The sequence below is a fragment of the Halichoeres trimaculatus genome, unplaced genomic scaffold (assembly GCF_033239565.1).
Source record: "Halichoeres trimaculatus isolate MK-OKI-2021-1 unplaced genomic scaffold, fHalTri1.1 fHalTri1_scaffold_19, whole genome shotgun sequence".
Lineage (NCBI taxonomy): Eukaryota > Metazoa > Chordata > Actinopteri > Labriformes > Labridae > Halichoeres > Halichoeres trimaculatus.
The window spans coordinates 634,022-648,270 of record NW_027437197.1 but is presented as its reverse complement, the minus strand read 5'-3'; the positions used below and the strand labels follow the sequence as shown (position 1 = coordinate 648,270).

General features: G+C 43.6%; 1 protein-coding gene across 7 annotated transcripts in view; it reads right to left on the bottom strand.

The window, feature by feature from the left end:
- The window catches only part of dachd (dachshund d), a 134,042-nt gene that overhangs the window by 52,519 nt on the left and 67,274 nt on the right, over positions 1-14,249 (bottom strand). For all 7 annotated transcript variants that reach the window (XM_074695171.1, XM_074695175.1, XM_074695177.1 and 4 more), the window contains 2 exons: positions 13,681-13,796; positions 990-1,142 (listed from right to left, as the gene is read on the bottom strand). In XM_074695171.1, coding sequence (XP_074551272.1) covers positions 990-1,142; positions 13,681-13,796 — 269 coding nt within the window. The remainder of the gene's footprint in view (positions 1-989; positions 1,143-13,680; positions 13,797-14,249) is intronic.

The following is a 14,249-nucleotide window of genomic DNA, read 5'->3' as shown; positions in this document are numbered from 1 at the left end:
GCAGTTTCCCATATACATTAGCATCAAGCTTGTGCTATTTTGTTATTTTGGTAAATAAGGTGATTTATACCATGTTGAATGTAGTGAATATGAATCTCCTGAGAGAGAGTGATGAACATTTCTTTATGAAGTCAGTTCTTCAAGAAAACTTCAAGCTGAAAATCCTGAATCAGAGTTTTCTTGGGAAACGTTAGCTAACTGCTAAGCTAAGCTAGCTGCAGCAGACTGGTCAACGTAAGGCCCGGCGGCTCCGACACAATGTAAAGAACTGATAAGGGAATCGTTAAGCATCCCTATCACCAGGTTTCCTGTTATTGGACTGAGCATGGCGCTAAACTTTAGAGAGGGTGGCGAAGAATCAAACATTAGCTACGTTAACATGCAGTCATTAACCCTTTCATATTCAGAATATTAGCTAAAACCTGGTTGAGCACTTTTTAAAAATAGAAATATGCTCTTAATCTGGGATAATCCCATCCATGCACATGTTCTGAGTCCAGGAAGTCCGCTATGCTGTTGTTGTTGATGCTGTTGCTATGGATACAGGAAGAAGAAGCGGAAATGACGCACATTGTGACGCTTTTTTGATCCAGAGACCACGTGAACAGGAGTAAACCTGTTAGCTCACGTGTGTAAACTTGTTAATCTGAGTGTTTCAGAAACCAGAATATGGACTTTAACCAGAATATGGACAGCACGTAAACAGTGTTTGTTAATAATCTGTGAAGCTAATCAGTCATTTATTAATCAGGTCAGTTTGATGTGATGTTTTTAATGTGTATAAATAAAGCTGCACAAACAAAAAGTGTGTGTTTCACAGAGATCTCAGAGTGTGTGATCATGACGTTTGTTTGTTCTTTAACCAACAGTGGAGCTGGTTAACAGGAAGCATTGTTCCACTTCTCGGAGTGTGTGAGTGTGTTCATGTTTGTGGCAGTGTGTGTTCACGTGTGTGTGTTCACATGTGTGTGTGTGAAGGGCGTCCTCACCGACGGTGGAGCTCAGGTCTCCGTTCTCTCCGTCGGCCCCATGGTGGTTGGCGTTGCTGTGGTAGCCGCTCATCGCCTCCAGCTTGATCTTCTTGACCTTCATGGCCTCGGCGATGGCGGCGTTGGCAGCTGCTGCCGCCGCCGCTGTCAGGCCTGGAGAGAGGAGGCAGAGGAGACAGAGCTGCTTACAGAGCCGCTACATGTCTGCTGGGGCTGAGCCACTGCACCTGCAGAACCTTCACACACCTGACCCGGCGAGGGGAAAACAAAGACGCCTGAAATCATAAAACAATGAATAATTTCATCCTCCGTGGGGAATGAGCGCCTCCGAGATCACAGCACGCCGTTTCATCCTCTGACAGGGGATATCTGCACAGCAGGACACACACTGATGGGATGGAGCCTGTGTGTGTGGCAGCATATGATTTTTATGAATGTTTCAGCGACTCGCAGACTCCTCACAGTCAGATAACACACACACACACACACACACACACACACACACACACACACACACACACACACACACACACACACACCCTGAGAGTGTTTAAGCTGGGATGTAGAAAGTGTGTGAGTGTATAAAGGAGCAGAGTGATGAGGGAGGGTTCAGGAGGGGAAAAGGTCGCAGGAAAGTTAACTATGTGGACAAACACAGGCTCTCCAAAGACCTTCAGATCAGGGAGACTTCAATGATAGCTTTTAATGTATTCAGCAGATCTAATCGGCCTGAATAATGCCTCACATTGGTATTCAAATTCCCTCACAGCTACAAACTGTAGAGCGTCATAATAACAGAGTCAAGGCCAGTCAGAAAAACTCCACACAATGTTTGAATCAAGTTTGTCTCTTTCTTCCACACGTGTAAACGCCTTTGAGTGGATTCAATGGCTGGAGGAGCGTGTGTGAAATTTAAATAAAGACCACGCTCCTCGTAAATGTGGAGGAATGTATTTAATTCAGTATCACATTCAGAAAAATGCGACACTCAGGACCTCTGAGGCAGGAAATTAATGAGGCACGGGGAAAACAGACGCTATTGAACCAAGCGCTCAAAAAATACCAACACGACCGAGCGGAGAGTAAGGACTCGACACGAGCTTTAGAAAATACAAGAGTTGTTAAATTTAAAGGAGCTGAGAGGAGTTTGAGAGTGATCTTTAAAAAGTCTCACTTCTAGATATGTCTGTAGATAATCCACACTTTAAAATGAGATTATCACCACGGATATAGGTTATTTATGATGCTACTTCTTAGCTTCCTGATCAGGTTTCCATGACGACACCATATCAGCTGATGAAGTTTATCAGAGAGAAGAGAGATCTGAGTTTTTCTCTGCTGAAAATGATTTCTGTGATTAATTTTGTAGTGATGGTGGACACTGGAGCCTAACTGTCAGACAGAAAAAGGACAGAAGAGAAGAAGAAAGAGAAACAGGAGAGAGATAGAGCAACAGCTAAAGGCTAACATGAGCTAATACAGAAGGTAAAGGCTAAAACACAAGCTAATGGCTCAAACACAAGCAACAGGCCAAATCACAAGCTAAAAGCTAAAACACAAGCTCAGGGCTAAAACAAGAGCTAAAGGCTTAAACATGAGCTACAGACTAAAACACAAGCTAAAGGAAAAAAAAGAGCTATAGGCTAAGACAAGAGATAACGGCTAAAACACAGCTAAAAGCTAAAACACAAGCTAAAGTGTAAGACATGGGCTAAAGGTTTGAACTCAAGCTAAGGGCTAAAACGTGAAGTAAAGGCAAAAACAAGAGCTAAAGGCTAAAACATGGGCCAAAGCCTTCAATACAAGCTAAAGGCTAAAGCACGAGCTCAGTGCAAAAACAAGAGCTTAATGCTAAACCATAGGCTAAAGTGTAAAACACAGGCTAAATGCTAAAACACAAGCTAAAGGCCAAAACACAAGCTAAAACAAGAGCTAAAGGCTTAAACATGAACTACAGACTAAAACAAGAGCTAAAGGCTAACACCCAGGTTGATGTGTTTGTGCTAATGTTGGCTCCAACCCACAGTCAGCAGTTATTCTGCAGTGGTCTGTTCAAACTTGAGAGTCTATCAATAAAATGAAGAGCCAGGTTACGTTAGCTCTGCTTGGTGAGGTTGGAGTTGGTAGATGAGCTCTGATAGGACAGAACCAGGATTCACTAACGTTACACGTTACAGACACGTCTCAGAGCACCGGGCTGTGAGGAGAGAGAAATATAGCAGCTGCTAAACTACGCTACAAACTGACAAAGTTAGCTTGTTGATACGTTTCAAACAGCGCCACCTAACTATTGATAAATACCTTCTTCATGGCGTTGTATCTAGTAAAAGTTGACTTGAACAAAGAAAATTTGTTCCACAACAAACAGGCCTGGTTAAAAGTCAGGTCTTTATGACAGTGTGCGTAAGACTCCATGCCAGGAGGTGGCGCTGCAGTCACATTAAAACAGATCCTCCTCACAGCTTCTTTAAGAAAACTACAGAAATACAAAAACTGGACGTTTTTTTTATGTCACGCTCTCCTTCTCAGGCCTCAGGAGCTGGTTTTTCAGGGACAACACATCGGCTGTTAAAAAAAAAATTGACGTCCGCTTGCTCGGCTTGAAGTGAGGTCGATACAGAAACTGCTCCCCCTGGTGGCTGGCTGCAGTATAGGTTTAAAAATCCATCTCCCCAGTCATTCCAGATGGGCTGTGGTCAAACTTTAAAAAATTAATACACCTGGTAGAAATGTTTCTCACGTCTGATTGTTGTGGTGATTTGAAGATATCATTTGGCTGTCTTGTTTTCAGGTCCTCTTTTTTCTGAAGAGTTTCGTTTTCATTAGTTTTACCGATGGTAAATGGAGCCACGCTGTCCACTCTATATACAGACTATGGGACAACATGGACTTCCTGTTCCTTATTCAGGTTTCTCTCCTGTATGAAGTGAAGACGCCCGGCCTGACATTGGTCCCCCTCCATCAGACGCTGACTGTGATTGATACACAGAGATTATAGACACACATATGCTAAGCACACTGCAGAGATCATAAAGCACTGGTCTGTCATTGCTGTTTGCAGCGTTCTGCTGGATCCAACGTGACTGACATCTTTATTCATGAGGCTGCTCTCAAACAGCAGGGACAGAAAGCTCCTCTAGGCCCCAGAGTCTCAGGAGAGCCCCAGAGTCCTCTCCCCAACCCCAGACCCAATCAAAGATGCAGGGTGGAGGAAACAGAGATGCTCCTATTAGCCGATGAGTGGTGAGCAGGTTTACGAGCTGCCCTTTGCAGAGGCTGCTCGCTCTGGATGTGCAGGTTTGCCTCACGCTGAACACGGCGGCGTCTGCGTTTATCATCACTAAGCTGTCACGACTCCGTGATGGGACTCAAGAGCAGCTATTAGCCATGCATCTGAGGGGGAGACACAAGTACAAGGAGAGGTAGAAATCGAACATGTGGCTCTAATAGAAACATGTGAGCATGTGCACGGGAACACACTGACAAACACGCACACGGGAGAGCGGCGAGCGAGCGGGCACCCTCTCCTCTCATCCCCCAGCTGATAGGCAGATGGCGAGAGTCACTCTGAGCCTCTGACATGGAGGTGCATATAATTTAAAGCCTTGTTTGCATCTTAAAATACATCAGTACCATATTGACGTACAGTATACATCATGTCAGCCGGGGCCGCTCGTTTGCACGGCGCCCGGCTCGCTGTTCAATATGCAAAGCTGAGCAGGAGAGAAAAGCCAGCGCCTCATAAGAAGGTGATACTTCTGCACATAATGAATGTGGCCTCTGCCCAGTCTGAAGGTCAGCCTTCATTTGTGTATAATGGGCAAGAGTCAACTGTTTTCCAAATGAGACGTATGCAGAACAGACTGCCGAGTAAATATTGAAATCACCTCTGGGCTGTTTGTGTGATAAATTCCCCCCACAAATCAGGTGCCGCTCAAAGCCGTGCCGCAGTGGAGCTTTCTGACGCTCTCTAACTTTGGCCCAGGTTTATGGCTCTGCAGACGGAGCGTCCTCCACGTTTCCCTCGCAGAGCAAAACGAGGCCGTAACTCAGGACGGACAGAGACAAAGAAAGAGTGAGAGGAGCGGATGAGAGGATGCTGAGTGAATGAAGAGAAAGAGAAACAGACGGAATAATCACCGCTCCGCTTTTCATTCATCATCCTCCCTCAACAAACGTCTGTGACAAAGTGACGCTCTCCATAAATCGAAATCTGTGTTCTGATAATTGTTTCATTCCATCAGATCAATCGTCTCACACACACACACACACACACACACGTGCACAGAGGGTGTAATAGGAAGCCAGGGAGGTGCTGCAGGCACCCAGCAACAAGTCTATTAAGCCACTAGAAGTCGAAACGTCAACAGGACCAATCCCACTCAGCGCTAATCTGCATTCATTACTATGCAAACAAAACAATCCTGCCTCTTATATTCTTTCAAAGTCACCTTTGGATTCACACACTTTGCTGGTATAGACGCCGACACACGGCCGCTCACAATCCTCCCGAGCAGAAAACAAACAGCGCATGGCGGTGGCGGCGGCGGCGGCGTGTAGAGAGCCTCACCAGTCAGAGGAGAGGAGCGAACATTTAACAAATAGAGAATAGCATGGCACTGTCACATGGGGAGCACAAAACAGCAAATAACAGAGACAAGGTCTGATGGTAGCCCTTGGAGCAGCTGTCATATTAAATAATAATGAAGGATCTATTAATATGCAAAGGAAGCAGCAGCCGACTGGCTTAACGCTGTCATGCCTCTGCATATTGTCAGGATCTTCATCATTAATTAACATGCTAGCTGCCCCATACCTGCGCCAATGTCAGAACATTCTTACAACAAACACCCCAATGCCTGTGCCCTCTGCAACTAACGGCTATAATTAAATTAAAATCAGATTAACTCCACATCAGTTCACCAAAGACAGACTTTCTCCACTTTCTGCGCCTGGATTATATAAAGAGCAGCAGCTGAAGCTTATCTGTTGTGTTCCTGTTGTGTCTCTGTTAGGCCCTGCTCCACGGGTAACAATGAAAACACACTTTATTTATCGGCCGAGCGGGATAAGGAGGGGAGAGCCGCTCCATGTCAATGAGCGCGGTCGCCTAATTTTATGCATGGACTGGTGGCGGCGGCGGCGATGACAAACCGGGGCTGGGAACGACGCGACTCTTAGGTACACTGCTCCACTTGAACTGTGCTATCCACATCATGACAAATTTAGTATCAATTACACAGCGCGCTAACCTTATGACAGGCAGCGGACTGGAAGAGGGGGGCAGCGACACAAAGGAGTGACACTAAATTACCTGGTGCATACTGGATCTATTTTAGAGCAGCTTGAAGTGGCACCAGATTAGATGATCCACTCCACGCGCTGACGTGCTAATTGTGCATCAAAGGAACATAAATATTACAACACGTCTCCACCTGCAGCAGCAGCAACAGCAGGATCCTCACGTGGAGCTGGAGCTGCAGCAGGAAGTATTGTTTTTATCAGTAAAGTACAGGATGCAGCGGCTGGACGGACGGACGGATGGATGGATGGGTGGAGGTGACATTCATTTCTCTAATGGTAAATGCAGTACTCCTGCCTTATTCAAAAGGTTGGAGCCACATCCAGGACATAAATGAATTATATTGAAGCTGCTGCTGCTTAAGTAGTGGCCAGAGTGTGAGTGGAGGCCTCTCCACTTTAAAGGAGATGTCATCTCCGTGTGGTGTCAGTCCGCAGCAAATAATCCGATTTGGGGGCCAATCTGCCTGTAATGCATCAGCAACTGGAAAGGCTCCAGCTCCACCCCCACCACCCCACCCCGGGGCACCACCAGGCATTCACACACACACACACACACACACACACACACACACACACACACACGTGTGCTTTCACACACGTATGAGGGTATTTCCTTAAATGGAAAGCTAAGCATATTAAGACGTCCTCCTCTAAGTGGAAGCAGCATGAAGGGCAGAGATACATATGTTAACAATGTGTTTCAGCCGCGCCGCGCCGCTCGGCTTCCAGTGTGAAGAAGACATCTTTCCACGGCGTCCGCCCAGCGCTCAGCGTCCATCTCGCTCTAATGTGATCAGGGTCTTTGTCCAAAGTGGAGGTGTAATATCTGATTACAGCCAGCGTGAAGGAATCAGAGCTAACGCTAAAGTAGAGAAACAAACGTTCAAACGGTCACGCCGCTCCGCATGACGACTCCTGATTCAGATCGAAGAATATCCACCATGATTTTAACCGATGGTCTGAAAAACGCCGTCATAAGGCTGCGACATCTGATCAGGATTGATTCACTATGTCTCATAATTCAATCTGATAAAACAAGTAAAAACTTTAAAATATTAGAAAGTAATCAAAGAAAATTAAACCTTAAAATATCAGAAATACAAATAAAATCGTCGCACAGCAAATATATCATTATTGTTTTTGAAAGAGACATAAATTGAGCGTAAACCCGTGTGATGTTGGAAAACTTAGTATGTGTGGTTTTATTTTTCATACTGGGATAATAACATGAGGTGTCACAACTTAAGGAAAATCAGGTTTTAAATTGAGGATTTTTTGATTGTTTTCCTCAAAGTTTAAACAGAAACTTTAATCCAAATGAACAAAAGGTCTAAAAGTAAGAAAAACAGAAAAATGCCCACAAATATCACAAACTGTGTCGTCTCCCTGAACATTAACGAGCTTTAATAATTACCAATGTGAGTTTATTCAGACACAGTACGGCTGGGACGATCTGTGAATTAGAGGATGCTGATTTCATTTTAATTGTGATTCTTCTTTGTTGCTTTTTTTAACGCCAGACATGAGAGAAAACTGAATAACAATGACATCTAACGGAGGGTATCAGAAACCATGGTTTCCAAAAAAAAATAGTCACCACAGGTGAGTCACTTTTTAGGATTTATTCAGGAGATCTGACGTCTCAACTTTTTCCAACCCAGCGTGTAAATAAAGACTAAAATTAAAGATTTCATTTTGAAAAAAAAATCTTGATTTCAAATTGTTAAAACAAAAAATACTGATACTACAGACAGCTTATCTACATTTCCTACAGGAAAAACACTCCTGAACCACTCTGCCCGAGATAAGAGATAGACCAGTATCGATTTTTTGGGGCCGATACCGATATTTGAAGCTGATATTGATTTGCAGTCAAAGTGAAAATATTGGCGTAAAAAGTTTTGAACAATACAAACTCCAACACTTTACTTCAATCAAATATCTTCAAGCATGAGTTTATTAAACAGCTCCCAGGCTCAGCAGCATGTTTTATACAGTTAAAGAAAACTAAAAAAAAGTTTTTCCAAAATTTCAATGTAACTTGAACAAAACTGGACAGATTGAGTTTGAATTAATTTTCTGTTTGGTTTTACATCACTGATTTTAAATGTTTTGACCATCTAGGGCTTCCGTAGTGTAGACATGGAGAAATTGTGTGCAGAGAAGCATCAACATGCAGCTCCTGAAAGTCTGCAGTTTAAAACATATTTTAGCATTTTTTAAGAGGCAGGAAAACAGATTCAAAACATATAAAAATAAAACATATAAAAAACAAAACATATAAAAAACAAAACATTTAAAAAACAAAACATATAAAAAACAAAACATATAAAAAACAGTGACTGCAGACAGCAGCGCCAAACAACACAGTTTGAATGGGTTTCTCATCGGCCGTCGGATAAAAAAAGTTGGCCCGGCCGATGATCTGTCTATCCGTACACATGAGCCTGTGCTTGTTTACATCCTGGTAGTAGAGCGTTGTAAGAAGTAGCCATTAACCAGAGCTACAGCCCCAGCTAGTGGTGAGTGGCTGCACTACAGCTTAGACTCTGAATACGACAAATTTGCTGTTTTTCACATTTCCCCTTTTTTTATTCTGAGAATATCTTTTTAAAATTTAAATTAATCTTAATTTTTTTTTCTCTTCTTGAACTGGACTATCCGGTCCATCTGCAGGAAGCTGCTTCATGCTTCATGTGACTGAATCCAAACTGTGAAGTTGACACTTTCATCAAACAAACCTTAAAACCTAAAACTTAAAATAAACACAGACTGTTTTAGAGTCATTTCCTGATCCGGCACGCTGAGACTCCTGTAACGTTGACTCAGACTCTCCCTGACAGTCAGATCTGAGCAGCAGCTCTTTCTGACGTCTCTCTTTGTTTAATGGTATTGAACTCTGATTAATATGTAAAAGAAACAGAAAGAAATCCAAGTATTGATTCGTTGTGTGTGTCCACAGAGCGGCTGTGAGCCAAACCTCCGCCTCAGTCCAGGACCAGGGACTCTGGTCTCTCCTCCTCCTCTGAGCCTGGGTTACACACAGACCTGTTTTTAGGAGGCGCTGAGCTCCGCCTGGAGAGAAACCCTGACCATGTGTGTGTGTGTGTGTGTGTGTGTGTGTGTGTGTGTGTGAGAGGGCGCTAACAGATCGAATGTGACGTGACGTGCTGCTGTAACTATCAGAGACAGTCCTCGATGTCGCGTTTTAATCATCAATCAGTCGCTTTGGACATGACACGCAGATCAATTAGCCGCCTGCTTAGATGCTAACTTATGTGTGGTCAATTATCCTAAATTATTAATCTGTCATAATCTGTGACTCCTCTGATGATGAATGCTTAACTCTGTAATCAGAAACAATAAAAGCTTTCATCAGAGCGGCGCTGGGCTGGAGGAAAAGTTGTGTCTGCTCACAGTTAGAAGCTTACGGCCGTTATGAGAAGACCAAAAACCTCAATTACTTTATCTCTGCCCCCTGAATACCCTGACTAAATGTCAAGATCACAGAGTCCCTCTGGGCTTAAAGGGGCTGATATCAAAAGGCTTTCTCTGTTGCTTTATGTTCCACTAAATAACACGACTCCTTCTCATCATTGTCCTCCTCTGTGTTCGCCGCGGCCTTTAAGTTCGCCTCCTATACGCCGCCGCAGATAGCCAGTGACCTCACTCTATTCCCAGAGTTCAAAGCAGCAGCCTGTGAGGCTCCATTGTAGTGAATCACAGGGACGCAGAGCTGTGTGTGTGTGTGTGTGTGTGCCAGTGTGTGTGCTGCCTCAGAGACAGAAACAGATATATCCACACACACTAACCAAACTGGAGTGTGACCGGATGCTTTCCAAACAGTTTGATTCTCCTTGTTTTGACTCTGATCACTCTCCGTCTGAACAGACTCAAACTTTTCTTCAGTGAAACTTTCCCTGAGCTGCTCAGGTCGCTGCAGTCACACAGGAAACATCTTCATGGGGAAACTCAGGGGTTGGTTGGTTTAACACTGATCAAAATAAACCACTACCACTTCTCCTCTTCCAGCTGGTGCAGCCTGGTGTTTGCTCCTCTGTTCAGACTGATGTGCAGGAAAATTAAATGTGGAAGACAAACGCTAACACCTGATCCTTTATTAGTCTTTGTCAAACACTGGACGAGCTGCCCGGCTGGTGCTGGATGTTTTTACAGGTGAGGTAACTCAGGGAAACAAAAGTTTATCATTCAAACCTTTTTTTTCTGCTGAGATGACTCAGATTATTTCAATTTTTGTGAATTAAAGACTTCGTTAATCCCTCAGCGTGCACGTTAGTGGGAGGTGTTTGAATGATCTAAATTTCCACATAATGCTTTGTTAAAACTGAGCACCAAAGATTACTCCAAGAAACACGCCAAAGGTTAAAGCTCGGGTTAAAGATTGGTCAGCTGATCATCAGTGGGTCCAAGTTTTGTTTTCTTATCAGACCATGGAAACCAGTTTCTGTGTTATCTGTTCGTTAATATTAGATCTGATTGGAGCTGGAGATTAATTCAAACTTACATGTAGAGTTTCTAACAGATGTGAACAGACACTGGTTGTGCAGTTACACCACAGGCAGCCAGGTGGCGCAAAGCGTGAAGGCTAGCAGAAGAAGAAGAAGAAAGAAAGAGTGACACTGTGCCATCCAGCAAGGAGCAACATCTGGTTCAGAAAAAGTGAAGCCTATGAGGATAAAAGCTAAAAGTTTCTGTTCATCAAGAATCCACATGAGTCTGGCTGCAGGAAGACCAGAAACCAGGTCCACACCAAACTAACGCTACAGACCTGTACGTCATTAAAAACATATTTACAGCCTGGTTAAAAAACAGCTTGAAGCTGAACACACTGAAATTTTTTTTTCTTAATTAGTAGTACGGAAGATATTAGGATCATCTGATCACCCAATCAGAGACACAGCTCAGCTCATGTGACTGACAGGCGCCGTAGCTAGGGATGTGTACCTTTCATATTTGAAACAATACGGTAGCCTACCGATGCCTGGTACCTGGCAATCGGTATTGGTGCCCTGTAGTACCAATTTTTGGTACTTTCATGGATTTTTGTGGTAATAAATTAATTTGTTGAATAATTAAATTTCAAAGTTTGTTGATTTAACACATTTTATTTCTCCATATATAAACCTTATAACGCTGTGTTCATGTCCAGTTTAGAAAATCTCCAACTCTTCCACTCCCTCACTGACACAAAGATGTGTTTAGGTACCTGAACATGGTACCTTTTGGGTTTACGTGAATCAGTACAACAGAGAGAATTCAGTCGGTACCTATAAAAGTACCTCACTCAGTTCCCATCCCAAGATACAGCTGTTAGAAAGGAAACTCAGAGCCTGTGTTGTATCCAGTAATGCTGCTGATTGGCTTCATTTCACTGTTTGAGGAACAGATGGGTGACGTTGTGGAGACCACGTCCATGTTTTATGGAGTCTTTGATGGGGATGGGAACCTTTCACATTTGAAACCAGTACTCAACAGTATCAATTTTTGATACCTATTTCTGTTTTTTTGGTAAAAAATATTAATTTGTTTAATGATAGAATATAAAAGTTGTTCAATTCAACATATTTATTCTTAAATATATAAACTTGCAATGCTGTGTTCATGTCCAGCATGGATAATCTCCTACTTTACCACTTTTCACAGTCACAAGGATACGTTTAAGTACCTAAACTTGGTACCTTTTGGGTTTACGTGAATCGGTACTTGGTACTTTTGACAGTATTCGGTTGGTACCTGTAAAAGTATCTAACTCTGTACCCATCTCTAGTCTATGACGTTTACATGCAGGTTTGGAAACCAGACTGTGAGCTTAATCAGCATCAGATCAGACTATGAAGATCCATGTAAACAGTTAGTCAGACTGAAGCTGGATTCATCAGGACTCAGGAAAATTAAAACACTGAGCCGACAGCACTACACCAGCAGCTCAAACCCACAGGTGATTCAGCGTCAGGTGTTTGGACACATTTTGGCTCCAATAAGGATGGTGTTTATTAAAAAGATTAAATTCACTTGGAAAAAAACGTTTTTTATTTTCCCCTTTTTTAAAAAATGTATTTTTTTTTTCCACGCAACATTTTTATTCTGATATGTTTTTATTTCCATTGTTTTAATAAATTCCTCTTCACTGTTCATCTCTGCATGTTCATTTCAGTAACTGCTTTATACAAATATTTACAGAATAAACTGAGAGTGGGATTATCATGCATTAAACAAAATTAAATTAATCCTTATTCTGTTCTTTACCATCACCAGCCTGATGTCAGAGAGATGAAACTGTTGGTTAAATCTTCCCCTGGACGAGCAGCTGTGTGTTTAACGTGTTGGTGAAGTGTTCAGTGAACAGCTCAAAGGAAACTGAAGGAGGCAGAGTGTTTCTGTGTCAGCTCAGCACTTTATTCCTCTGTGTGGAGGTATTTTAAAGTTAAATGAAAGAAATTGTGAGAAATTAAAAACCGAGTGTTGTGTTTTCCTCTCTTGTAGAGATGGTTTTGAACAGATTGGTTCCTGTGGAGTGCTGTGTTTAGAAATCAGCAGTTTAGTGGATTCTGGCGTGGAGCGCTGAGCGGCTCGTAGAGAGGATGATGAGTTAGTTTAAAGTGTTGTGCACACATTACCTTCAGTAACCAGTGGTTTAATGTCTAAACAGTGGAGTGGGTAGTTGGTTTAAAGAGTACTGTACACTGAAGGAGCATTCACAGAGCTGCGCTCCACAGAGCAATATCATTAAAGACATATGAAGGAGCAGAGCAGGCGATGCAAATGAGAGCACTTACAGCCACCGACATCAAAGCCGCCACAATGAAGCAGGCCACAAATAGAACAAAAGCATTAGTCGCAATAAGACTGGGCCCCGGGGCCGCGTTAGGGCACAAACGCTTGTTGTTGATTCTTGTGGCGATAAGCTCGCTTTAGCATCACCAACGCCTATGTACATATACCAGTGGAGTGGATTTAATCGCACTAATTAGAATGCACTCAAGGCAAAATGCAACATCTACTGGAATAATCTGAGAGAAAAGATCTCCACTCCAATTTATTCTCCCCTCCTCCACCCGCCACCCGCCACCCTCCACCCTCCACCCTCCGTCCCCGCGCTCGCCGGTTTCCGGGGGGCTGAGCAGAGGATCTGTTTTTGGTAAACGAGTGAGCGGCTGGTGTCTGGTGGTTGGGTGCATGTGTCACTTTGGACTGGTTGCCATTTCGAGGACGAGCTGCGGGGAGGCCAGTGGTGTGTGTGTGTGTGTGTGAGTGTGTGTGTGTGTGTGTGTGTGTGTGTGACAGAAAAAAAGAAGAAGAGCCAGACAGAGCAGATTAGAGCCTTAGCAACACTGACAGAGTGCTGCAGAAGGAGGTTTAGCCGTACCTGTGGGTGGGATCATGCCAGGGGACATGAGGCCGGGGACCGAGTGGGGCATGATGTGGGGGTTTTCTGGGGATGTCACGCTCTGGGTCCTCTTCGGGGGCCGGCCTGGTCTTGAGCTAAAACACCAGGAAAGAAGGAGAGGTTGAGAGCCGGGCAGCGGCAGCAGCAGGAGGAGGAGGAGGTGGGGGCTGTGTGGGTGGAGGTGGCAGCAGGGGGGTGTTAACAGTCGGAGCTCTCCAGAATGCAATTCCACAGCAAATAGCTAACATGTACTGTAAATAAATTTCTTTTCAAGGACAGTTGCTTTCTGCAGCTCAACATAATAGACTTCCATAACTAATTAGATTACACGCTGAATTCATTTCCTTTATTGAAGATCAACCACTTTTTGATGCATAATTCATAACCCGTACCTCGTTACCTGTTCCTCCGTATTAATATCCCCACACTGTTTGAATTGCCTCGTTTGCATATGCTAAAATCCAGAGCGCGGCCCTCGGCCTGGAAATTACATGTTAACTTGTTATAATTATTGCAGTCAGGCCACTATTGATTTATGAGACTTTTAA